At 32.0% G+C, this 27,317-nt stretch overlaps 1 protein-coding gene across 2 annotated transcripts in view; it reads left to right on the top strand.

Annotated features, from left to right (window-relative positions):
* LOC115876000 overlaps positions 1–27,317 on the top strand; it is a 155,701-nt gene that overhangs the window by 48,409 nt on the left and 79,975 nt on the right. For both annotated transcript variants that reach the window (XM_030891649.1, XM_030891650.1), the window contains exon 2: positions 10,038–10,253. In XM_030891649.1, coding sequence (XP_030747509.1) covers positions 10,038–10,253 — 216 coding nt within the window. The remainder of the gene's footprint in view (positions 1–10,037; positions 10,254–27,317) is intronic.

Here is a 27,317-nt window from a genome sequence, read left to right as displayed (position 1 = left end):
AACAATTAAAAAACCTCAAAAGTACCAAACAGTAATCTGTTTAGACCGACAATTAAGCTATAAAACGGTTTATTACTCATAAATTTTCGTAGCGCCATAAAATCAACACAGTTTCATTGTCATCATAGTAACTGTAATAGACTCATTTTACAATTAGTTTTAAGAGATAGAAAACTAGTGTAACCCTTCTTTCTACCTGTTTTACAGAAAGAACTACTATAAAAGCAATCAAATTACCGATTACATCTTGCATACAATCTATTACTAAATTTTGAAATAATTAGTTTTTTTTCCTATCCTGTTTTAAATATTAAATATTTTTATTTTTTTCCATACCATCGAAAAAAAAACAAGACAAAGTCAAGACAGCAGGGTAATGACAATCGATAATAGTTTTGGCGAGGTCAAGCCCTAGACTTCATATACTTAGCAGCAATTTACTTACTTTTCTTTATTTTTTAATGGCGCTTGGCAAAGTTTTTATGAAGGTTTTGAATTATTTTTATATTGGTACAAATTATTTTTAAATGGTGTAGTTTAAAATTCGAAGAAAAATATTTTTGGAAATATATTTGTGTGTCGGGAAACGGGGAACTATTCTTTTTAATCATTCTATAATTAGTACTAATTTTTGATTTTGACAAGTTTTGTGTCAATTAAACATGGATAATTAAATTTACTATTTAATTATAAATGTTTGTTTTATTTTTTCTTCAGTAATAATTTTGTTGTATCAACAATGTATATACATGGTCATGACAACAGGATAATATTAAACTCAGTTCAGAATTACATCTGACCAAATATGGGATGTTATTATTGGAAATAGGTTAGGTTAGTTTGGTTGCTGGGGTTTGTGATCCTGTTTGACTCCTCACTATTTGATCAACCCCTGTATTATTGTACCAAACCTTCCTCTCATTCTTTCTTTGCGTTAAAGCTCTTCCAGCTATTTGCAAAGTTCCCGATGTCGCTTATGTTGGCTTCCCCCTGCAGTTTCATCTAGTCCCTCCAAAAAACCTTGCCTTAAAGTTTTAAAGCGCCGGTATTCCATTATCGGATAGTGGCACAGCAGATGCTCTACATCTGACCAAATATGGGATGTTATTGAAAGCACTGGAAATAACAAAACACAGAAATTATTTCTGTGATTTATTATTTGAATTTTTACGGAATTTATGATGGAATACTTTATTTTTCCCCCTTTGATCGGGACACGCTGTGACACGTGCTACTACAACGTATACATTTTCACTCAGTTCAATGATCACAAGATGATTTTTACGTCCAAGTCCAAGTAATCGAGTGAAAAACACTATCGTTGACAGTGTCTTGTTATAATAAGCGTTTCGTGGTCCATTTTTAAAGTGGAAAAAAACTTTTGGCAAGTCGCGAAGTAGATCATTACAATACAATTAGTAAGTGCAAAACAACTAGCATTTATGAGTATTCTGCGAAAAAATTGTGATTTTACGATAATTGTACACCACTAGTACTCCAAAACAGTTATCTAAATATCCATTCAGTATTATCATTTTATATAACATAACTTACATATTGATATTAAATATTATTGACAGTTTAATGATAATAATCTATACTTAGCGGCACGAAGATCGAGCATCTTAATTTTCATGTATTTTAAAGTTTTATATATTGTGTTCTAATGGACCGATTTTGATAATTTTTTAAGCGATTTGAAGCTATTATGTGACTCTTAAGTATCTCTTGTGTCGTTGTTTTTAGTATCTCTATGTTGATATTTTGGTGAAAGTTTGCAACACCATTTGGAGTAAGTTAACAAGGCAAGGAATTTCAAAATCACTTACAACTATCGAGAAAAAACGTACATAGATGATAAAATGATTTTTAAAATTTTTTGCTTTGTTAACGTACCCCACAGGGTGTTTCAAACTTTCACCAAAATATCAACATTTTGTTTTCCCTCGTATAATTGACAGAAAGAAACTTTCATTTTCAATTTAGAAAGAGATACTAAAAAGTCAAATAATTTAGCTACAAATTACTTAAAAAATCATCAAATTAAGGTAGGCCCGTTTTTCGTGCTATTTTTCGAGTGTAGATATATTTGAAAGGAAAAACAACGCACTAAATTTCAAAGCATGAAGCGTTTGCGTTGAATTTTCCTATAATATCTCCCTAATTTGGCTCTAGTTATTCATAACTACGGGAAGTCTGGGGGCTCTAGTTTATTAAGTATATTAGTTGTAATTTGTGGAACAAATTAATCCAGTAAAAACTGGTAAATTTGGTTTATGCCTGTCCCCTACTTGACAGTCTTGGTCAATTTAACATAGATTAAAACTTATTACTTTTTCAATAAGAAGAATTAATCATAAAAAAATAACACTCACGATTTAAGGTATTGCTGACTTTATATGTATAAGTAAGTATATTATATAAACATATAAGTATAATTTATATGTATAAGTATGTTGAGATGTATCAGTAAACTAATTGATCTGGTTTTGAACTGCTTACAGTTTTAACCAATTATTTTAAAGTAAAAAATAAATGTTTATAAGCGTGTAATTTCTATACAGCTATACATGCTGATTTACGGCCATGGCACATTACACGATTATGCAGAACCGGTGAAAATTTGGATTTTTGCATAAAGACACCTGCTTTATCTGTCTGAATTATTTTCAGCATTATAGTGTTGCCGCTTTATACCAAAAGTGGTAGCATCTCTGTTATAGAACACCCGGTATATTATTATATTTTCCGAAACTACTTCCATATCTCAAATTGTGCCTATTATACTAATCTATACCAATCTTTAATAGTTTTCGAGATAAAAAATTAAACATGCCAAATATTGATAAAAACTTGATCTAGAATAAGCATTGGTTAAATCATAAATTGGGCATATTGAAAGCTGAAAATTTCAAATACAAATTCTGATGTACAGTGTGTCCTATTTTGGTTGAAATCATAGGGTATCTCCGTTATTAGTAAAGATAGGACGATGCGGTTTGCACAAACCTGTGCCACTTTATTGTCAAACGGAAGTTGCTGTCAACAAAATTTTCTTAGCTCTCTTTGTTTCTGAGTAGTGATGTTCCAGAAAAATACCGCTACAAAATACCGCGATTTTGTAACCGAGGTTCCGACTTCCAAAGTGTCGTAGTCCTCGCTAAAAATATATCTAATTTATCTATATTTGTAGATTAATGTAACTTTTATCCGCCACTCATTTTCCAAATATCGAATTTATAATTGTGTATAGCCATTCTATTTCGTTATTAGAAAAACGATGACATTCCTTGTTATCAATTTTCGTTTAAATAAAAGCAACGGCTCATACATTTGTGTAATGCAATATAATATATATTTAATGTTAAAATCAAGAACAAAGTCCAACACTGTCAAAATAAAATTGTTTATTGGCCTAAACTAACCTTAAAAATAGATATAAACAATAAAACTTATATAAATGTATAAAAGCAAATAAAATATTTTTATTTTATTTTATTTGCTTTTACGTTTCGTCTTTCACACAAGGCTATTTTATACAATGTCTAGTACATACCAAAAATTGCAATTTCGAAAGTAGCGACTGGACCGGAACCCTAGACGAAACCTAAAACCCGGAAAACCGGAACCCTAGAAGCGCTCCAGCGACTGCTGGAACGAAGTACGTCGCCGCCGAGGTCAAGCGTCGCCGTCGATAGCCAGTTACAGCAGGGACTAGTTACTTCTCAGGGTTGCCACAAGCTACACAATTGTGTATTTTGCTACACATTTTCTTCCATGATTGCACAGCTCCACCACAATCGAAATATGTAAAGAATTTACATATTTCTTATAAAAAATAATACCAGAACAGTAAATTAGCTGACAAAAGCTGTTTTTTTTTGCTTTTAAGTTATCTAAGTTACATTAAAAGAGGCCACAACTGAACTTTAAATTTTGAACTGACAAATATCATTTTCCGTCATCAGTGTTCATGTGTTCAGTAAAATGTCAGAGTATGAACTGGGTCATGCATCAAGGACCGTCTATTGGTGGAGTCAAAAACGGTAAATAGACAGGATTGTTTAATTCCTTAAATAATACATAACACGTACTTTGGCCAAATTTCACTGCCTCAATTATGTCACTGTAGTTCAGTCACACTTCTACTTGTTGGCATACGTGAATAATATTCAATTTCTATTTCACTTCCTCTCACATCAGCAAGGACTGCAGTTTCTATGGACAAATTTGGCCGATTAAACAGTCCTGAATTGTTTACAGTTTTTACACAGACTTTTTTAACCGGTCTAATTTGTCCATAAAATAAAATCGTTAGTTTCGCGACATGAATTTTGACGTCATTGCAATATTTGCTGGCATGAGAGGAAATGAAATGGGAAATGAATATATTGACGTATACAAACGAGTGGAAGTGAGACTCCATTCGTTTTACCACCATGTTTTAAAATTTGGTGAACGTACGTCTTTTTCTTAGTCTTATTAGATAGTTTACTATTATTGGTCATGGGTGTGGCTACATGCTACACATTTTTATGGTCAAGTTCTGCACAATCAAAAATTTTCTTGTGGCAACCCTGTTACTTCTATTCGCGACAGACGAAACTACGGCTCCAGGAGCGCGACGGCTGGAGCGAAGTTTCGTCGCCGCCGAGGTCGAGCGTCGATAATCAGTTACAGCAGTTACCAGTTACTTCTGTTCGCGACAGGCGGAACTACGGCTCTAGGAGCGTGACGGCTGGAGCGAGCACGTGCGACGCTACGTATATACCAGTGCTAGTTACTACTGTTGGCGACCGACGATCTTCACCCTTCTATCTTCACGAATAGATATCGGGGATACCGTATAATTTCAACCAAAATGGGACACCCTGTACAGCTTTTTTAAACATCCACTCTGTATTTCATATTATCTATTATCTCAATATCTTTCACTTATTAGTCTATTAGTCGAAGTCAGATAGGTATTTATTGTTCAAATAGGTCACAACGTTTTTTCACTGTACCGAATCACATGCTTTCATTATTTGACGTCTAAACACGAGTGTCTCATGACTACTCGCCTGCCCGCCGTTTATTTTTGGAACCACTCGGTAGATATTAGATGCTAGGATAAAAATACATTAACGCTTCGCGGTTGTCTCGCGAGAAGATTCAATTTTTATTATTTTCCCGCGGAGACGCATTTCACGTGATGCCGCACGCAATAAATTAGCGATATATTTGTCGGGAAACGATGAATGAATCTGAAACATCTCTGTACGTAGGACGAGATCACACGGTTACTTAAAAGTTAAATAATCGCAGTGCATTCCGCATTCCACAAAAATTACAAAACAATAGTTAGAAAACTTGTTTTACTTCATATAAAGAACAGTGTTAAACTTATGGATATTTTGATCCGTATATTGCATTATGGTATGGTCTAGAAAGTCCCCTAATTTTGATAGTCATGTAATTATGTTAATAGTCACGTAATTATACAGACTGTCCCAATATTCCGTGGACATAGGACTATTACGTATTTTTGGAATCAAAATAAGTTCATTAAACACAGTTTACCTCTATACAAAAGTACCTCGATTGTTTCTTAGAGGGCATAAAACTTTAATAAATATTTACGATACAAGTGAGTTAACAGTATCATTAAGATACGCGTGTGAAAGTAGCACAACGAGTGCGTAGCACGAGTTGTGTATCCACACAAGTATCTTAGTAGTTAACTCGCGTGTATTGTACAATATTTTATCTACGTCTAACTATAAAAACACACAATCAGTTTTAAAAATTATTGTACTTAATTATATACCTATCCTAAAAATCAATTACCTTAATACCTTTATTCAAATAACACCATGCATGGCAATGTCAATATGACAGTAAATAATATTGATGTCACTAGTTTAAAAAAATGAGCGATTCGGAAAGTATTCCCTCAAACACAATAGGCCTCACAGGTCGCAGTGTTTCCGGCAGTGGACGACCCTTAGTGTGAAAAAAAAAGTATTCCCTCTGACATTGAAGAAGAGGCATTCGGAGCCATATCTGGATTGCTTCCAGCAAGATCGAAACAGAAGTATGAATATACATACTCTATGAAAAATGGTGCACCGAAAAGAGTACACAACTATGGAAATGAAAAGGTACTCATAACATATTTTTCCAATTAAGTGCAAAATAAATGTTTTACAAAATATGTTTTTCTCTTTGGTAGTCACCTAAACAAGGAGTGCGGTAATGAAAATACGTGAGTTTAGAGCTTTTTAACTCACTGACGGTATACAGGGTGCTACAAATTCGAGGTACGAGCATTTGTTTGTTGTTCGAGGTACGAGCATTTGTTGTTTGTCTCGGAAAGCGTAATAGATACAAAGATGGTTAAATTGGGGCAAAGTTGCGCTTTCGGATGTTCACCAAGACGCCATCGAAAAAGTTTTAAAAATTTCAAGGACTGCTGAGTTTTTTGGAAAAAACTGATTTTTTTGAAAATCAATTTTATTTTTTCCTGTCGTTATTTTTTAGAAAATCAAAAAACTAATTACACATTCTCCTGGCCATTTTATTTGGCCTATCGGATAGTATTTTTAGATTTTCAAAATAGCTTACAATTTGTGAAATACAGAGGCCAGCTTAATTTTTTTAAATACGGACCTGCATTTTTTATTTTATGTGTTGAAAGAACTCGGTCTCCCGAGTACAATGATATGCCACACTTAATATTTTTTTTTGTTTCGGACATTTGAACATAATTTATTTAAACTAATTTCAAGTCCGGCTCTGTTGTTTTTTTAATATTCAATCTATTAATTATAATATTTAATTTATTCATCGTTACAATATTGATAAGCTTTCAAAATTAACAATGACGTGGAGTAAAACATTGAATACGGAAAATCAATTGCAATAAAATAATAAAAAATAATATAAAATAAATAGTACCTATAAATATAATATAATACAAACAATCAAATAGATCTTCAACATTTACAAAAAAGAGTATTGGAAAATACATTCGGAAGTATAAGAAAAAAGTTCAAAGAGTTATAAATAAAATTGAACGAAAAATAAATTTGTGCAATATTGGAAGGGTGGTAACCCTTTCGAACATGTAGAGTTTGCAGAAGTTGATTTATTTATAATAACTAGATACGATTAATATTATGCATATTATTAGATCGCACACTGAGATTTCCAAATTTCACAATAAAAAAAAGTTTAAAATAATATCTTTAAATTGCTGACCTGGATATTATTTATTTGAATCTTCCAATTGGCTCTATTTTCCTTATTCAATGTTAATTAGTAATTAGTTATTGTTGCGATGAATATAATCAGATTAAATAATTTATAAAACCAGAGTTGGACTTGAAATTATTTTAAATAATTAAATAGTTGTTGTTAAGGCATTCAAAACAAAAATAGTATAAAGTGTGACATATCATTATATTCAGGAGACTGAGCTCTTTCATAACCTAAAATAAAAAGTGCAGGTCCGTATTTGAAAAAATTAAGTTGGCCGCTGTATCCCACATATTATCAGCTAATTTAAAAATCTAAAAATACTATCAGATAGGTCTAATAAAGTGGCCATGAGAATGTGCAATTAGTTTTTTGATTTTCTAAAAAATAACGACAGGAAAAAATAAAATTAATTTTTAAAAAAATCTTTTTTTCCAAAGAAACTCAGCAATCCTTGAAATTTGTAAAACTTTTTTGATGGCATCTTGGTGAACATCTCAAAGCGCAACTTTGTCCCAATTTAACCACCTTTGTATCTATTACTGTTTTCGAGATACCAATGCTCGTACCTCGAATTTGTAGCACCCTGTATAGATAAAAAAATAAACACATTTTTTTAAGATGTTTTGAGAACCGCTATTCTGATTTGAATGAGATTTGGCGTATCAATGTTTAACTTTAAGTGCTATAACATTTTACTGTAACAAAAAAACAAGAAAAAGTATGGGAAGGGTGAAAACTACCCCCATCCCTATATAAAATTTAGTATAAATATTTTCCAACTCCACCGACGACTAATTTTTTTTCTAAAATGGTCCTCCTAGTATTTACTACATTTTTTGTCTCTTGTAAAAAAACGCCACATCGCGTAGATATTGAGAAAAAAATTCTCTATTTTTATCCAAAGCAGACCTACAAAATATACAGGGAGTACCAATATGCCGTGGACATGGAACATCTACGAATTTTTTTAATCAAAATAAGTTAATTGCTCACAATTATGTATAGAGGTACCTATACAAAAGTGCTTTGTTTGTCCAGATATATGAAACTTATTTTCATACGTAATTTTAGACTTCCTGTGTAATAAGTATTTATTAGTGTGAGATGATATTGCCGACTATTTTTACACAGCACAAGTTGAGTGTGAAAATACAAGCTCAATTATTGGAAAATAATAATAACTAATGTTAAGTTTTGCAGTACTTCAATAAAAAAAACTAACAATAACATGAAGTTCAAAAATACTTCGATCAAAAATAAACTTAAGTGAAAATTACTTACGAAATACTTTTCGTGAGTAATTTTACACTTTCTAGATAATAAGTCTTCCCTGGCTTGAAATGGTTTTATTAAATTTTCCACTGAAAGTTCTTTTAACTATGATAATAGGTAAAGCAAAATCAACAACACAGAATGTTTTTACCGCGCAAGTTAATGTTTGTTAGAAATAGAAGTTCACTTTTTGGAGGATAATAATAGCTGAAGAAGTTTTGCCGTACTCCAATAAGGATCCAATAATAGCATTTTTGATGAAGTCCAGTCTTCAAACTGTAACTGGAATTCTAACAGTATATTTACAACTCAATGAATACTTTCAACAGTGAAGTTAAATGACAATGAATACTGATAATGAAAGAATCAAATATACAGAACAATGATAATGAAAGAGGTAGCGATAGCGATGTTAAGTGGAAGGCGAAGTATATGCGACTGCCCGCCCATCTGGTTTATTAAAGTCTATGTTTCCCTGTATGTCTCCCTGGAGAAGATGTACAAAGGAGCCTTGGTGCTGTAATCTATTGAAAAAGTCTCCTCCCCACCGTTCAGATCAGATCAAAGTGTCATAACAATATTAATAAGAAGAAAAACTTTAAGGCAAGATCAGCATCTTTGCGAAATTGATGAAATCAATATAGGTGTTACGATCAATAAAAACAAAACTTCTTGACGTACAAAAGTAAAAGGGAGTTGTTAACTAAAGAAGGAAGTGAAATTTTGGAGTGATATAAGAGATGAGAATAAAAAGATGTATTAGATGATACAAGATCTAGTAATGATTATTAAGTTATATCACTAATGTGGAATACAATGATCGATAACACAGCACAAAAATTAATACAACTCTTGAAGCGTATCCACAACAGTCTTTTACTCTTAAAGTATTTAAATAATTTGTAGATTACAGTTGAGAGTATTACAACAGCAAAATAAAACACTAATTCACCACAATACACCAAAACACTTTACTTTTGGACACGCATTTCGCTAACTATGTTCATCAGCAGATGATTAAAACTAAAAATTAACATTTTATGATATAATTAATTATTATTAACGACAGTGGTAATTAAGCACTAATATTATTAAATCTACCGAGGTGTGAGACTGTGTCTACAATTCAAATATTTAAGTATATTTCAACAGGTTACTGCATTTTACGAACCGTTTTTAAAGATGTTAATTTTTCGCACATAAAATATATTTACACGTAGCTATAATTACTTTGTTACACAGAAATGCAATATGGTATTTATATGAGTGACGGAGTACTACTAATATACGGTGTTATCAAAAAAATATATATCTCAATAAATGTGGAAACACTCGCTTCTCTTTTAAAAGAAAGTTCTTTGTAAATTTAATTATTAACGAATACTTCAAATCTTCGCGATCAATAATTGTTCCTATCAAGGACTAGCGTGTTAGAAATCAAAGGCAAATGTTATTTCAATGATGAATTTTGCAATAACTGTCTTTTAAATAGCTTATTTAACGATTATTTTCTTTATTTTCAGATGATGATCACAGTGACAGCGAGGAATCGAATACCAATTCTTCTGCACTCTCCTCCGGTCGCTATTCCCGAAGTTACCGCTCCAACGGACTCCATTCCAAATATCCTTATTCTAGTCAGTCGACTCCGGCACGAAGGCGGTACCAATATGATGGCAGCGCGAAAACCACCAGGTCGAGCAGCACGACCAGCGAGAACAAAATTACGTTTAACGAAGGTAAGATTCTCTTTGTACTTCCTTTTTTAACTAATAATAAGTCGCATATTTGAAAACTTCCACGGCAAACGCCAAGTACTGATCTTGCATCGTATCTTTGTATTTCTTCCTCATTGTTCAGCTTCATATCGGAGCCAGACATACGACTAGGCTTTACTAAATCCAGAAGAGTTTTACTGAACCATTGTTACCAGATACTGTTTCCAGATGTCACATTGACATGCTTGATAGTTTCTTCTTTTTCCTAGCAGTCTCGTTCTCTGTATATGTTATCTGAGTTTGCACTCATTTATAGATTAACATGATCTGAGCATTGACCCCTAAAATACTGAATTTAGGGCACAAACGTCATTTCTGTCAGCATTTACGAGTTCTATGAGTTTGGATTTGGATAACCTTGGTTATAATGATTTGGTATGTTCCATTTTGCGTCTCCATGGTGCATTTTTAGTTCCAGCTTCTCGTCAGACTTTCAGGAGTTCTAAGTCGGAGTTCTGGCCCTATAAATAACGTACCTATTTGGAAAGGGAATCGCCAAAACATTCCCTTTAAATCATTATTCCCTGTGTTGACACCGTGTTTCGAATAATTTTTTGGAGAGTTGTCTTTTCCAAGGCTGGTAATGCAAAAAGCTATTTCGCATATTAGGAAAAATAAATGCATGTAACGTTAGCAGATCTTAATATATATGCGTCAGTATATGTTATAGTTTTGTGTTATAGTAAATTTATGGTTACTTTTTCTTGGTATTTGGTCTACTTTTAATAATACAATTCAATTACAATTATAACATAATCTTTAATCCAACGTTTCGATCATATTTTGATCATTTTCAAGGAACAACATTGTTAACAGCATCAATGAAATGTTATGGTAAATAGTGTTTAAGCATTCTCATAAGTCAGATGATCCCTATCATTTGTCATCTCTGTCTCGTCCATTCTAGACATAGGCCATAGGCCTTTTCCAACTAAAGCTATTTTGGGTCCTTGAGTCCCCTTTGTTCAGTTTGAAGATACCTACTATTACTACTACACATTATTTAGTCTGATACTAATTTAATAATAAGGCAGCGGTTTGGTTATATGCATTACCCACGAAATACCATCCCAGCAACATCTATTTTTACGTTCTTGCTGTACGGTACACTTCTTAAAGGAGAATATTTATGAGCTTATACATTTTATAGAAATTTGTTCAAAAGAATACCTTAGTTTTTAAACTGAACTCGTCTAACGATAGTAACGATATACCTTACACCTCCATAGAGAATAATTAACACAGTTGTAGTTTAAATTAGTAATTGATTAAACATTTTTAGCTTGAATAATCTATCTATTATCTAATGTGCTAGACACTACTACAACTAGAGTTTAAAAAAGAGTTTTGGTGTAATGTAGTTGATTTGTATAATTTTCTGTTGTAACATTGAAGTTGACTTTAAACTATAATTTCCGCTATATCTTAAAAAAAGCTTTTAATATACAAAAAATAATCTTTTGCACAATTTTTTGCATTTGAGATACACTTTGGGCAATTATGCAATAGTATAGGTACCCAGTAAGTTTCTTACAGTGTGTAAAAGCCTCCATAACAACAAATCTAGAGTAACATGGATTCATGGTACTATTCATATATTATCATTCATGGATCACTGAGCGATCCCTTCAAAAACTGGAGTTAGGCAGGGATGTGTCTTATTCAACATATTCATGCCTCTCCTATTCAACATATTCATGGCAGCGCTGCCTATTATAGTAGACAGCAAACTGCAGGAAAGAGGAATGGACATTAGATACAGATACGACGACGCGACGGTCTGTTTAACATAAAAAGGACTCAGGGCAAAAACACGTATAAAATTCATCACAGAACTTCACTTCAATACGCTGATGACTGCGCTCTAGTTGCAAAAGCGTTACAGCAATTACAAGAAATGCTGAACACATATACCTGGACATACGAGACTTTTGGTCTTAACCTGAACATCGATAAAATTAAAAACATGTGCACTCCCTCGGAAATTCATAACAATGCTATAAAAATCGGAGAAGAACTATTGCAATATGTAGCGGAATTCAATTACCACGGCAGTTTGGTTTCGGAAAAGGCTGAAATTTAGAGCAGAGTTACCGGCGCTTCAAGAGCATTCCGGAAATTAAAAAAAGACAGGGTTTTCTACAATCATGACTTAAGCACAAAAACGAAACTTGCAGTGTAACTGTTAAGAATCAAATGGTACCACTGTGTCTCAAGCGTATCGGTTCTTGAAAAATCTCTCTGCGAGAGCGCTGAAGTCACGGTTACTAAATCCCGCTTAAGATGCTGGTGGGGTATGCAGGATGCAAGAGAACCGCCTACCAAAACTCTTTTTTACGGTGAGCTGGTAGACGATAAAAGGAAACCGATTGGACAACTCAGAAGGTACAAAGGATATTTTCCATAAAAACTTAAAGGGAATAAGTATGCAGAATCAGTGGGAGGAAGCAGCGCACAATAGAACGCAATGGAGAAGAATTGTAAACTCAGTTAACGACAAAACCAAAAAAGTAATGATGCAACAAATTAATGAGATTTTTAAATGTCCGGATTTCGGAAGAGAGATAACATTACATATCGGGATTTTCAGTCACAGAAAAGCTCATGAACGAAATCGCCTTGCGTAGCCATCCTCTGATGGGTGTCAAGTACTCATCTCGTCAGCGAGTAATGGCAGAAGAAGAAGACTTTTATACTTTCTGTAAAATCGTAAAATCCAAGGACCTAGCTCCAAAACCGCAAAAGAACTGCTAATGCTTAGCAGGAATAAATTGCGGATTACAACAGGCCTCTTGACAGGACATATAGCTGTCAAGTGTTACCTGAACAAGCTCAATCAAGGAAGTCTTTGCTGCAGACTCTGCGATAAAGATCCTGAAACAGCGGAGCACATAATATGTCACTGCGAGGCTCTGGATCGCAAACGACACTTTTTATTTGGGAAAGCTAGGCTAGAACCGGAGGAACTATGCTCCCATCCTATCAAGGACCTGCATAAGTTAGTGCAGGGCACAGGGATAGGAGAATGGGTGCAGATATAGAAAGGGGACAAACACAATAGGCCTCACAGGTCGCAATGTTTCCGGCAGAGGACGGCCCCTTATTGTGGAAAAAAATCGTAAAATACAAGCAGTCTATTGTTGTACATCATTATAGCATCAGTGCAATAAATATCTTTCATTCTCGCTTCTATATTCCTACTTTTAAAAATAATACTTTTGACAACTATCCAAAAATATTTTAGAACATGACATTCATTTACAATAATATTAATTAATAAAATAAATTCACCGCATTCCACTAAAAGAAAAAAATATACTCTAATTTTATGTCGCCTATCGTTTGTATTGTTCAATAAAAAGCAGGTATAAACTTTTCTGTTATTTTTTCAGATGCCATGCTAAATATACATGCCCATCAATTATTACGAAATGTAAAACAAATTTGCACAAGTTGTCTAAATACACGCCAGACCTAATCTGTTGCATTTGAAATAGACGGTGCATTGGCAGCTCCAAAATTATGATGTAAAATAAAGCTTTTACTTAATGTGCCGCAATTGAAAATTCATTTTCTATTTATATTTGAGATTCCAAACAGGTTTTAAAGCATCCATTTAAATTGTCGGTGCTAAGTTTAATATGAATAAACAAAAATTATATAACTGTGCGAGATGGGCTTAATAAGAATACATTCAACATGTTTTTAGGATTCTAATGGAGAACATTATTATAACATTCTTGGGATAAATTCAACATTATTCTGGAATTCTGAGAAACGATACTGGATGTGCCCAATATAAATGTATTTAATAATTTACAGAAATCACCCAACTTCAGGCAATCTGAATAGGGAAAAGAATTCTGAAACTTGGAACACCTAAACTGGTTGGATCTTTTATATTTAATCCCTTAAGTGATGTAACGACTACTAACCTACTATAAGCGATACCAATTAAACTTTTAGTAACGCAATCGAGGGCGCCATTTTTAAATTCATTGTTGCCAACCATGGACATATTCGGCGCCGCCGGGCTGACTAATTGGAATTTAAATTTCCCGCTGGGGATTGAGGTGGTAGCTCTGCTGTAAAAAATGTTAAGTTGCCATATTTATTTATTTATTTTCTGACATTGTTATTCGTTTTGACACTTTAGTTTTGTATTACGACTTTTTGGTTTAAAGGAATTGTTTTGTGATACTATAAGCTTAAAAATGTTTACTAGCAGACCTTGGAGTCGAACATTGTTCTTTTTAGAATCTCTTTTAGTGCGAAGCATACAAGATAGCTTAATAGCCGATGAAAAAACTCCGGATCGGGATTTTTTTTAACGCAAATTAAACGAAACACCCTGTATATTATTCCATTTTTGGCTTCCTTTCAGATCGCTTTACATAATCCTAAGCCATGAGTAAATATATTTCCATAATTTCAGAGATATTAATAAATAAATAAAAATTATATATTTTTCAGCTTTTCTTGAAAAAAATATTAAGAATACAAGAACTGTCCTGAAACCAAAACTATATTAGATATTTACTTTTGATGATCTGTACTTACTTTGCTATAAATATGGAAATCGTAAATCACATAGGATGTTCAAAATTCTACGCCAAACTTTCTAAAATATAAAATATTTTTTCTTTGTTTTTTTTTTAAAACGGAACACCCTGTATATTATTTTTTCAATAGATGGAGAATTAAAAAATGAACTTTTTTGCATTTTTAGAGTATTTCAAAATTTTTAACGATTTCACAGATATTCCCGGTTTTGTATTTTATATAGCATTTTCTATAGTAAATTTTTATCAAAGCCACCCCCAATTATTTTTCTCTCGCATTTTACCATTGAAAGCGCCATATGAAATAATACTGCGTGTATCCGGAAAACTATTAAAAATTTTGAAATACTTTAAATACAAAAAATGTTCAGTTTTTAATTGTCCGTCAAATAAAATAATAATATACAGGGTGTTCCATATAAAAAAACGAAGAAAAATTATTTTATATTTTAGAAAGTTTGGCGTAGAATTTTGAACATCCTGTATGATTTACGATTTCCATATTTATAGCAAAGTAAGTACAGACCATCTAAAGTAAATATCTAATATAGTTTTGATTTCGGAACAGTTCTTGTATTTTTAATATTTTTTTAGAAGGGTTGAAAAATATATATTTTTGATTTATTTTTTAATATCTCTGAAACTATCGAAATAGATTTATTCATATCTTAGGATTATGTAAAGTGATCTGAAAGGAAGCCAAAAATGCAATAATATACAGGGTGTTTCATTTTAAAAATATCATCTAGATCCACTCACACTTTTTTGATTCACTCTATAGAAGTTAAAATATTTTCCGGAAATACATCGTCATACGTCATACATACTTTAGGTTTGCACAAAATTCTCAAGTTTTTTATTCTAGGAGCTACAGATGCCCGACGCACTATTGCCGGACCCCCCTGTATAGATATTTGATACTATTTCACGCAAAAACTACTGAATGGATTTGAATTGGAAAGAAATAAAAAGATAAATACCAGGAGAACAATAAAACACACGATTCGGTTAAACTCTTCAAACGGCTATTTTTATTCATAGACTATCAATTACAACTAGACACATCTTATATTGCCAGTGCTATAATAAATAATACAAAGTATAAAACCTCTGACGAGGGGTAGGGGACAAAAAACTCACAATTTTTTAAGATGTTTATTGAAATTTATTTTGCTTCAAAAAAAGAAAGAGGGCGACATGTTTCGGGACTTAACAATTCCCATCTTCAGACCCAGAAAGACAAACGTCAACCTAGGAAGTAACACCACTCGGAAGAATTAAAATAGTTGGTTTAATTTTAATTTTACATTATCACAGAAACATTCTTATACGACAAACGACGATACTCGTCAAAAAAAGAAAAACATATAAAATAAAATAAGATTGAGAATTATGGTATTAGGCCTTTCTTTAGAATTACAACGAAAGGTTTTTCTTTTTGAGAAATTATATATTTTACAATTACAATGAGAGAAATTGTTAGATGAATTTTAACAACCCAACTATTTTAATTCTTCCGAGTGGTGTTACTTCGTAGGTTAACGTTTGTCTTTCTGGGCCTGAAGATTGTTAAGTCCCGAAACATGTCGGCCCCTTTCTTTTTTTGATGTAAATATTATATTTTTTATAAATTTAAACATTTTAAAAGATTGTGAGTTTTATGTCTCCTACCCCTCGTCAGAGGTTTTACTTTGATATGTACTCATACTGGGTTGGAGGACGTTTAGATTGTGATTTAGATAAGTAATACACTTTATATTATACACTTTATAAAATTCAAATTTTATGAGGACAAAGTCGCAGGAAAAACTGGTACCTATAGAATAAACGAAATAACCGAATTTCAAAAGTTATACATCTTGATACAGATTTGTCACAGACAAAAAATATGTTTTTAAAGTTACATAGATCTCTCACATTTTTTTCTCATTTTCTCAAAACACTAAGTAGTGGACTTTCGTGTTTGATTTATAGATTTCTTAATATTAACAAAGCAAGTTCTCCTGTTAACACAGGTTATTTCGGGATATACAAGCGATCTTATTAAAAAAAACCTTGGATTTATTACGTCACTATATTTTTTCTAATTTATAAATATTCCGGTCCGTTTAACTAAATTAAAAACGTTTAACCTATTTTCTATTTTTTTTCGTTATGTTGGCGTTGATGGAATATTTAAAAAAGGATCATGATACACAAACTGACGTAGGAAATACCTTTTATCGTTGTTTAAATTTTCATTCATGTTATAAGGCAAAATTATAGTTGATTGAAAGATGTAAGTATAGGCAATTGATCAAATTAAGAACGTGCCTTTTCGCGGATTTCGAGTACCTAAATGGATGTTTTTAAAATCAACAGTAGAAAATGATTATTTGAATGTGGTAAACAACTGAAACTAAATGAATATAGGAATTTAGTTGGGCGCAGCGTTAGGTTGTCCACTGAGAATGCCCGCGTTGGTGTCTTTTATAAGAGATTGCAACGGTGTAGAGATTTCCATACTTGGATTGCTAAAGATTTTATTGCTGTTTTATAAAAACGTCTCCTATAAATTTACGTTTTTCTCAGTGATGTTCCCTGTGGACAAACCGAGCTTTCAACCACTTTATACCGGGTGCGTCTCAAAAGTGGCTCACCCCCTATAACTTTTTTATTTTTTCAGATAAAAAAGCGAGATGTGGTATGTTAGTATATGACATAAATCAGGATTGATTGATGTATTCAACTTTTTTTGGTCACTTCCTGTTTCACCGGAAATGACTACAGCTTTTGATTTTTAAATGGCACCCTCGGTATTTTTTACTTTATTCGATAGAAAATAACACTCTGAATAGAATGGCATGTCATATGTCAACTTTTGACATTTTCGCATATGGTTTATTTGAAATTGTAACATGCGGTTCATAACGAAAATTATATGACATAAATTAGAATTGATTGACGTATTCAGTTGTTTTTGGTCACTTCCTTCACATTCCAGTTTCACCGAAAATGACTACAACTTTTGATTTTTAAATGATACCCTCAGTATTTTTTTACTTTATTCGATAGAAAATGACACTCTGAATAGAATGACATATTATATGTCAACTTTTGACATTTTCGCATATGGTTTATTTGAAATTGTAACATGCGGTTCATAACGAAAATTTGACTCGAAATACCAAGTGTGTCGTACCAAATTAATCGTAAAAATATGGTTTTTCCAAATATGCTAATAAGCCACCCTTGTTTCGTTTGAAAAAATTGAGATATGATTAAAAAAAGGATTTAGGCATCTTTTAACCGGCCAAGACAAGACACGAAAAACATTAGATGATCAGTCCTATTTTTCCAAGCCATTAGTGTTTTTAACACAGGCACTCTAGATTGAATTTTAAAATACGATTTTTTTGTAAGCGAAAATGGCGAAAATTGACATAATATGATGATAAGTCATTATATTCAGAGAGTGTCACTTTCTATCGAATAAAATAAAAATATACCGAGGATGCCATTTAAAAATCAAAAGTTGTAAACATTTTCAGGGAAATAGGAAGTGACCAAAAACAATAATTAATACGTTAATCAATTCTCATTTATGTCATATATTAACACACCAAATCTCGTTTTTTTATCTAAAAAATAAAAAAGTTATAGGGGGTGAGCCACTTTTGAGACCCATCCGGTATTGTGCTGCTTGAATCACACATTGTCTCCAAAAGTGATGTACAGTAATCTTCATCTTGGTCGTGCTGCAAGATTATTGATCTTGCAGTACTGTTGATCGTGCTGCAAGATTGTTGATCTTGCAGATCTACAAGTACTGTTGATCTATTCTATCTCTTTAGTATTTTTAGTATTTAGTATTCCATCTCTTTATTAAATTTTTACTTCTCTGTACTCTGTCTCTGTTAGAAGATTATATGGCCCAGTTGTTTTTGAACTGTTCTTGGACAAACTTCACTAACCGTGGAATAAAATAAGCAATCTTTGCTATTTTTTATGAACACTAATTTACGAATATACACACAACCAAACTTATATGGAACCACTCTTTATTTCTGACTAAATTTCTTGCAAGGATAAAAATTGGTATACAACTTTAAGATAAGGCATTTTGTTTTAAATAAACATGATAATAAAGAATAAACGACTACTGCAATTTATTTTCTATTGAATTTTGTGTTAAGCAGTAAAATCGCAATTGTCTGATAATTTTCATTCGATCCAAAAAAAATTAAAAAATGCCTTATGTTGGATTAACAGTTGTACAGAGGGGAAGAATTATTGCTCTCACCGAACAAGGAATGCTCCAAAGAGACGTAGCATAGATAGTAGGCGTTATCCAGGATATTGTATCGAAAAGATATGCAAGGTAACACACTAGGAACACACAAGGATAGGCCCAGACAAAGTCGTCAAAGAGTCACAACTGAACAATAAGACTGCATTGTCGCATTGTCGGAAAATTGCTAGAATAAATCGCAATGTTTCTCATACAGAGCTACGAAGACAACTTCTGGCAGTTACAAGTGTGAACGTTTCAGTTGAAACCATAAGAAAAAGGCTTCGTGCTCGAGAGTTTTACAGTAGGAGAGGATTACGGGTCCCACAGTTATCTCGGCAAAATAAAATTGACCCCCTAAATTGATGCCTTCAACATCAAACTGATGGACTGAGTGACTTTTTCGGATGAAACCTCGGATGAAATGATCAGATAACCATCGAATTCGGGTTCTCAGAGCTCCAGGAAGATGAGCGAGACTTCAGGCTGCCAAATCTGTACCAAGATATAAAGGAGGAACTGTAATGTTCTGGGGAAGTATTATACTGGAAGCAAAAACTTCATTGTTACCACTTCAACAAACTTTAACGGGTCGGAGATATGCTGATTTGGTGCTAGAACCAATCTTTAGTCTTTGGAGAGCTGCAATTTGGGATAATTTTAACTTCTTGTACGATAGTGCACCTCCCCATATCAGCAGAGTGACTAAAGAATGTCTTGAAACGGAAGATGTCATAATTTTGGACTGGCCTGCATGTTCACCAGATCTAAACCCTATCATACACTTGTGAGACTAGATCAAAAGAAGGGCTGGAGCTCGTCGAAACAATCCAGGAAATCTTGCACAGCTTATTGATGCAGCATTAGCAGACTGGGAAAACATACCCCAAGACAACGTTGATAATTTAATAACAAAGCATGCCAGCGCGCGGATAGAAGCTTGCCTAAGGGCTAGAGTTGGCAACAAGGAATATTAAAATTATCAATTTTCTTTTTGTTTTTACTTTTTGACCATTAAAAATTTAAATCTTAATTTCGTTTCAGAAACCAAAAAAATACTATTTTGTTTATTTTGGGAACTGATTATTTTTTTTATTGCTATATGGATTATTTTTCATTAAAACTCATTAATAAGGACTGAGGCTGAAAAATTATGAAAAATAATAGATAATTCCATTTAAGTTTGGTTGTGTATATACTTGTGTAAAGACACTTCTTCATATTTTAACAACAACTTTAGCATATTATTATCTTATCCTTATTCCCCTCTATAATTTGGCTAAACTATAGCATATTTCAACCGTCATGACTTGACGAAATTATGTATATGGATTCATAACCATTGCATCTATACTATCGTATGTCACACTTCTGTGCTACAAGCCTAATAAACAAAATCAACAAGTCTACTTGTGTTAATCAGCCCTGGTTCTAGTCTTGCGCCACTATAAACAATGGTACCAATGCTAAATGTTTCACCAAACAAAAGACCTAACTAGAAAATACCTTCATGTATATATGTATGTGTATTTCTGACGGCAAACTAGTAGTTAGTACACTTTAGCAGATCTGGGTGGATTTTGTTCATTAAAAACTTTACGTGGTTTTACGTAGAAGACCTTGTAGAAAATTAACTTTTTTAGTTTTAAACTTACTGCTGTCCTAACTTACCTAAAAAAATGATTTCAGAAGCCTTCCAAATACACTGTAGTGCGTATTGCTGTTAATGAAAACCAAAAATAAATTGTAATAAAAAATTAACTGTGCTAAAAATCAAATAGATCATTAAAATTGTTTATTTCGTTATAACAATTTGCAGAACCAAATACCTTTAAATTAAGATTAATCGGTGGTCCGTTGCTTGTCTTTGAAAAGCAACTAATTAAAAACAAAAGTAATTGTTAATTATTCCCTGATTAATTGACAAACCTTAATTTCATAATAATCGGAAAACGCGGTAAGGGATGTTTAAATAAATATATTCTTGTATAAGAAGTTATATAATCAATAAAGTAGGTCTCAAAATGAATTTAGCAAAAACTAAAGTAATGTACAACGAACTAGTAGACAGAAAAGATTAAAAGATATTCTAATGAATAAGACAAAACTGGAAATAGTAGAAGAATTTATTTGGTACAACTAATACACAGCTCGGGATCTCTACTACCAGAAATCAACCGAAAAATTAAGTTAGCATGGATAACTAATGGAAAAAAACTCAATCATATTCAAATCTAGATTGTCACTTTATCTCAAGAAGAAACCATTTGATCAATGTGTACTACCAGTCATGACGTATGCACAACAAAAAATCACACCCAAAATGGACATTACGAGTATACGGAACCTGCAGGTTGTACAACGCTCAATGAAACGAAATATGCTGGGAATAACCAAGAAAGGCCATAAAAAATAGAGTGGATAAGAGAAAAGACCCAGGTAATAGATATTATCAACAGAATCAGACAAGTAGCCATGAGCAGGACGCCTGGCAGGAAGGACGGACAACAGATGGACCACAAAAATTACAGTATGATACACACAGGAATTAAGAGACCTAGAAGAAGACCAAACCTAAGATGGAACCATGATTTTAGGAAATTAGCAAGGATAACTTGGGCCCGCATAGCCAACAATAGATAACAAAGGGTCCAACTACAAAGAGAGTATCTAAATATGTGAGGGAGGGTGCACCATAATTATTGGAAATAGTTGAATAAGCTGAGAATGATGATGGTGATGACAAGAAGTGCATATATTTATATGAATTTTGTTGAAATAAAAATGATGATAGTTTAACTTTGAAATAGAAATGAGAATACCCATTATTTTATTAATTAAAATCTGCAGAAATTATTTAAGTTCTATATCAACTATTTTTAGTAGTAGTTTATGACAATTTAATGTCAAATCATTAAACACAGATGATGTAGTTAAGAGTATTTAAAAAGTCATTAAATTATATTTGAATAATAATTCTTAAAATTCATAGAGTTAAAGTTATTGTTTTTATTTGGACACTTTTGTAATTTTATGATTTTGGGCATGATGAAATGTAAATTATTGCTTGCGAGCAATAAGTTTCTCATTACCTATAGTCTGTCCAACGACAAGATCTCTGACAGTGATAGATGTGTCTGTCATTTTAATTTCAAAGTAGTTAGTAGATTTATTTTACAAAGAAATAAGTTGGTACAACTGGAACGCATAGGAGGAAATTAATATAATTTAAAATTTGACTGATAAACTGATTACTTCAAAATATTGTGAAAAAAACTGTATAAAACTGAAAAAATGTAATCGAGTTATTTTATTAAAAAAAACGGTATGTGTTAATACAAAACAAACAAGAACAAAACACCACATACCAAAAAAATATAAAAAAGAACTATTTCTTATTTTGAAGCTTTAAGAAACTTCCCGTATTTATTATTATATTTATCAATATAACTTATGTACAAATACAAATTTGTAATATTCCACAGGAATTAATAAAACAACATAAATAAAACAAACTATTTTATTAATAATAACACTTACCAAATTGTATACCTTAAAGGTTGATTCATTAACTTTAATCTTAATTTTTTAAACCAGTACCTTTTGATATTATTTTTCTGCAGTACTAAAATCCATATTTACCTATCGTGTGATGTCGATATTTTACAGCTAATCCCAGTAGTATATTTATGTTTAGTACGATCCTTGTAGCAAATGCACTTATCTACGACGAGGTGGTATACAATCTTTATTAATGATAACATTATTGGTGTATAAAACTTTCTTCCTGGGCAGCGAGTATTAACTATAAACTATTCTCTGGGTCGTCTACAGTTAATTTTCCCTCTCTTCCACTTAACTTCAAAAGACACAAAACACACTTAATAACACGAATCAAAATGCATCTTTTTTGCATCTTCCAAAACGCAGATATTTGACATAGGTTGACATAAAATTATAACCTATAATTTGGCAAGACTTTGACAAGCCTCAAAAATTTAAAGGCGAGTTCATACGCATCGGCGTCCGCTTGTCGTTCATTGTTCTGTCAAACCAACAAAATTGAAATATGATCTGTCATTTTTGAAATAAACCAATAAAACTGGTCAAAAACAACAAGAGACGACGTATGACGGATTAATATTTAAATACATTCATAGTTAACTTAAAAAATATTAGAAACTTTTTTTAGTAAAATAAATAGATGTAAGGTATGGGACGTCATCTGTGCTTTTCTTCTGTCATTGTCTGTCAAAATCTTACCTGAGAAAAAAAACAGAGTATAACTATATATAGATAGATACGAGGCTGACTTGTTAAATAATTGTACCATTAGATATAAAAATATTTCTCACTTTCATTTATATCCCCTTTTCTAGAGAAGTCTGAGCTTAATTAAAGTACAATAAAACTATGCAAATACTTATCACAAAATAAACACTTTTTGTCTGTATATTTGATAAAATTTGATGATGGCGTCAAGGACTATGCAATTGTGTATTGCAAACAAGCTGATATAATACCCAGATTGCGGTTAAAAATATGAACGAGGATTTATTTTTAATACCTTACCGATCAATTGGATTTTACATATTATGTAGTCATCAATTCTGATAATAACTTTACATTATTTTTCTAATTTGTGGATATTTTTAAAATTAAACTATTTTTAGGCATCAAATGTTTAAAGGAATGTCCAGTTTAGTGATTACATTTTCTCAACCATTCACTTTTGTTTTTGTTAAAACTTGTTTACAAAATTATTTTTCGATTTTTTTATTGCCTATATCGAATATCTTCCCCTTCCAAAAATCCGCACGCCACTGACTATATATAATTTTTATTGGCATATAGTCCTTGGAAGGAACAATCTTCATATGTAATAGATTAATTTCTACAAATTCACTAAAATACATATATGTATTTGAATCCATCTAGATATTAGTTTACTATAAACTTCAGTACTAAAATGTTTTCACAGGAAAAGCATATACATAACCTATTGATCGCGTTCCCGAAAGGTTTTAGGTAAACCCCTCTCCAAAGGATTCCAGTTTACGTTTATTTTCGTTTAAATACCCTAAATTTTACGACTTAAGGTTTTAAAGCAATTTCGTTTTGTTTATATTCCTAATGTACATATTTTATAAGGTCGGTTTTGAATTGTATGCCAAGAACTATTTCAACAGATAACATCTAAAAAATACCATTCACCTATGAATTAAAATGACAGACGCATATTATGTCACTGTCGTGTGCACTTTCTTTGGGCAGATATAATACCTTGAATATTTTGAGATGCAAATTTTAAATCAATGTTCATTTTTATGCTTTATTATAAGTAAACATTCTTTTTACTTATAATAAACTTTACTTTATTATAAGTAGATAAAAATCATGTAAAAAATGGCTATACCTCTGTGGCGGATTCATATTTCCAAAAAAGTCCTATGGTTATTTAGCCTTTAAATTATTTTTGGTTTGTACTGTTAGTAAATCTACAAATTTTCGTTGCGTTGTTAAAATTTACTCTGTGCACAGTGTCCCATGTCCCATGAATGCTGACTCACTGGTGAAAATCGCCCTTTCTTAAATAATTTTTATGTTCATTAATTCGAACAATTAAGGGTCTAGATGTTTCACCAATATAAAATTTACCACATTCACATGGTATTTTGTATATTACATTTTTTATTTGTTGTTTACTGTTTATTGGTTTAGTGTAAATTAAAACGGATCTAAGTGTATTTTGTGTTTTGAAGTATGTTCTTATGTTATATTGTTTTTATATCCTTCTTATTTCTTCGAAACGCCTAGTATGTATGAAACTGTAAGTTGTATACAGGTTGTTAATTTGTTTATTACTCGCGGCAAGATCTTTATGGTTGAAATATGGCAACCTCGGCCCGCTCGTCGATAGAAGACGCGACGCGACGCGGCGCACAGTGGGGTACAGTTGACACCGATAGTTGATCGAATTTTTTTTTTTATGTAGACCTTATATAAATTATTGCTATTTTCAATTAAAGAGGAAATAATATGAACAAAATAAAGGATAATTTGTCGATTCTAAAAAAAAGAAAGAAAAATCACTGTTCCAGTGTTTCCACGATCAATGCCACTAATGCCAGTAGTAATATCATAACTAATACTACTAATGCTACGACTGATCCGCGACCAATTCCCATACCACTAAAGCCGCTACCGAGGGGTAAACACCTGTGGATTTCTGGTGTACACCTATATGGATTTCCGTGGATTTCGATGGATGTCTGTGGATTTCTGTGGATTTTCATGGATGTCTGTGGATATCCGTAGATTTCTGTGGATTTCAATGGATTTCCGTGGATTTCTGTGGATGTCTATTAGATATCTGTGGATTTCTCTAGATGTCGTTAGTAGATTTCCTGACCAAAATGTGTACACCAGAAATCCACTTTTGGTAAATAAATCCAAGGAAATCCACAGAAATCCAAAAAAATCTAAAGAAATCCACAGAAATCCAAGGAAATCCACAGAAATACACAGAAATCCAAAGAAATCTAAAGAAATCCACAGAAATCCAAAGAAATCCACAGAAATCCAAAAAATATTAGATTGCATTTTAAATAGTAATATAATAATATAAAGTCGATATAGGTAGTATATTTCAGGAGATTTCTATATGGGGACATATGATCAAAGTAATAAAAAAAATTGAGAGTGAGTTTTTTATGTGAATAAACGTCTAATTCACTTACTATTAATATTATGCGGTGATTAGTATTAGTTTAAACGTCAAAATGAAATAAAAAGTAATAGACTTAGGACCATTTAAGCTGCAGTTTGAAAAAATTTGTTATATAGTAAGTCATTAATACAAAGGTCCTGTTGTTTTTATTCTTCGTTTTTTTTGTTATTATATTCGTTGTGTCCTCCTAGTATACTATAAAAATATGCTTATTTGTTAAATATGAAATAAAACTATTTCAGTATACAGTATAAAGTATAATTGGGACCAATTAAAGTTGCCGATTTGTTCAGTCAAACAGACCTTTGTATTAATGACTTAAATTCTGTCAAACTGCAGCTTAAATGGCCCCAAGTCTATTACTTTTTATTTCATTTTGACGTTTAAACTAATACTAATCACCGCATAATCATATCGCATAATATTAATAGTAAGTGAAATAGACGTGTATTCACATAAAAAACTCACTCTCAATTTTTTTTTGTTACTTTGGTCATATGTCATATAGAAATATACTCAAATATACTAGGTATATCGGCTTTATATTATTATATTACTATTTAAAATGCAATCTAATATTTTTTGGATTTCCTTGGATTTCTGTGGATTTCTTTAGATTTCTTTGGATTTCTGTGGATTTCCTTGGATTTCCGTGTATTTCTTTGGATTTCTTTGGATTTCTTTGGATTTCTTTGGATTTCTGTGGATTTCCTTGGATTTCTGTGGATTTCTTTAGATTTCTTTGTATTTCCTTGGATTTATTTATCAAAAGTGGATTTCTGGTGTACACATTTTGGTCAGGTGTTTACCCCTCGGCCGCTACTAATACCAAGTTGTGCTATACTGCTAATGGCACTAATGCGATCGCTTTGTACACAACAATGCCCCATCGCGGTTTACACCTCGCATTAGTACATCACTGATTTGCAAATTAGAGGAAACCAAGAATGTTTTTCTCATTTTATCAGCAAAGTCGCAAAAAGTCGCAGTATTTTATTTTACTGTATGAAAGCCCAATGTTTACTAAGTAAAACGTATATAGACAATATGCTGAAATTCTTCGAAATGCGCAACTAAATCTCTAAGTAATAATAAAAATGTCACAAATTTAATCAAATTTTCTGAACGCCTAACTTTTAGTTGCAAAAAAAATCGTTAGTATAGAGAATATCAAAATAAATAATATGTTTTTGTAGAATACATACCTGCACCTTGCTGAGCCATTTGCAATCAAAACAATAATATAAACGTAAAATGAGCACAAGAACAACAACAATTTATAATTTTAAACATAAAATTTAGCCATTTACCTCTTATCTCTGAGAAGTAACAACTTTGACGTTTCGTTGAAACAAATGAATGCAACTAAACACACCCATAGCAACGCCATTCATGACAGACATGATTTAACTGATGATCATTTATCTTTTTTGGGAAATCTTAAACAGATTTGCTTTTTCGAA

The sequence above is a fragment of the Sitophilus oryzae genome, unplaced genomic scaffold (assembly GCF_002938485.1).
Source record: "Sitophilus oryzae breed Bouriz unplaced genomic scaffold, Soryzae_2.0 scaffold_1396_pilon_pilon, whole genome shotgun sequence".
NCBI lineage: Eukaryota > Metazoa > Arthropoda > Insecta > Coleoptera > Curculionidae > Sitophilus > Sitophilus oryzae.
Note: the sequence above shows the minus strand (reverse complement) of the source record. Positions and strands in the feature narration are given on the sequence as shown.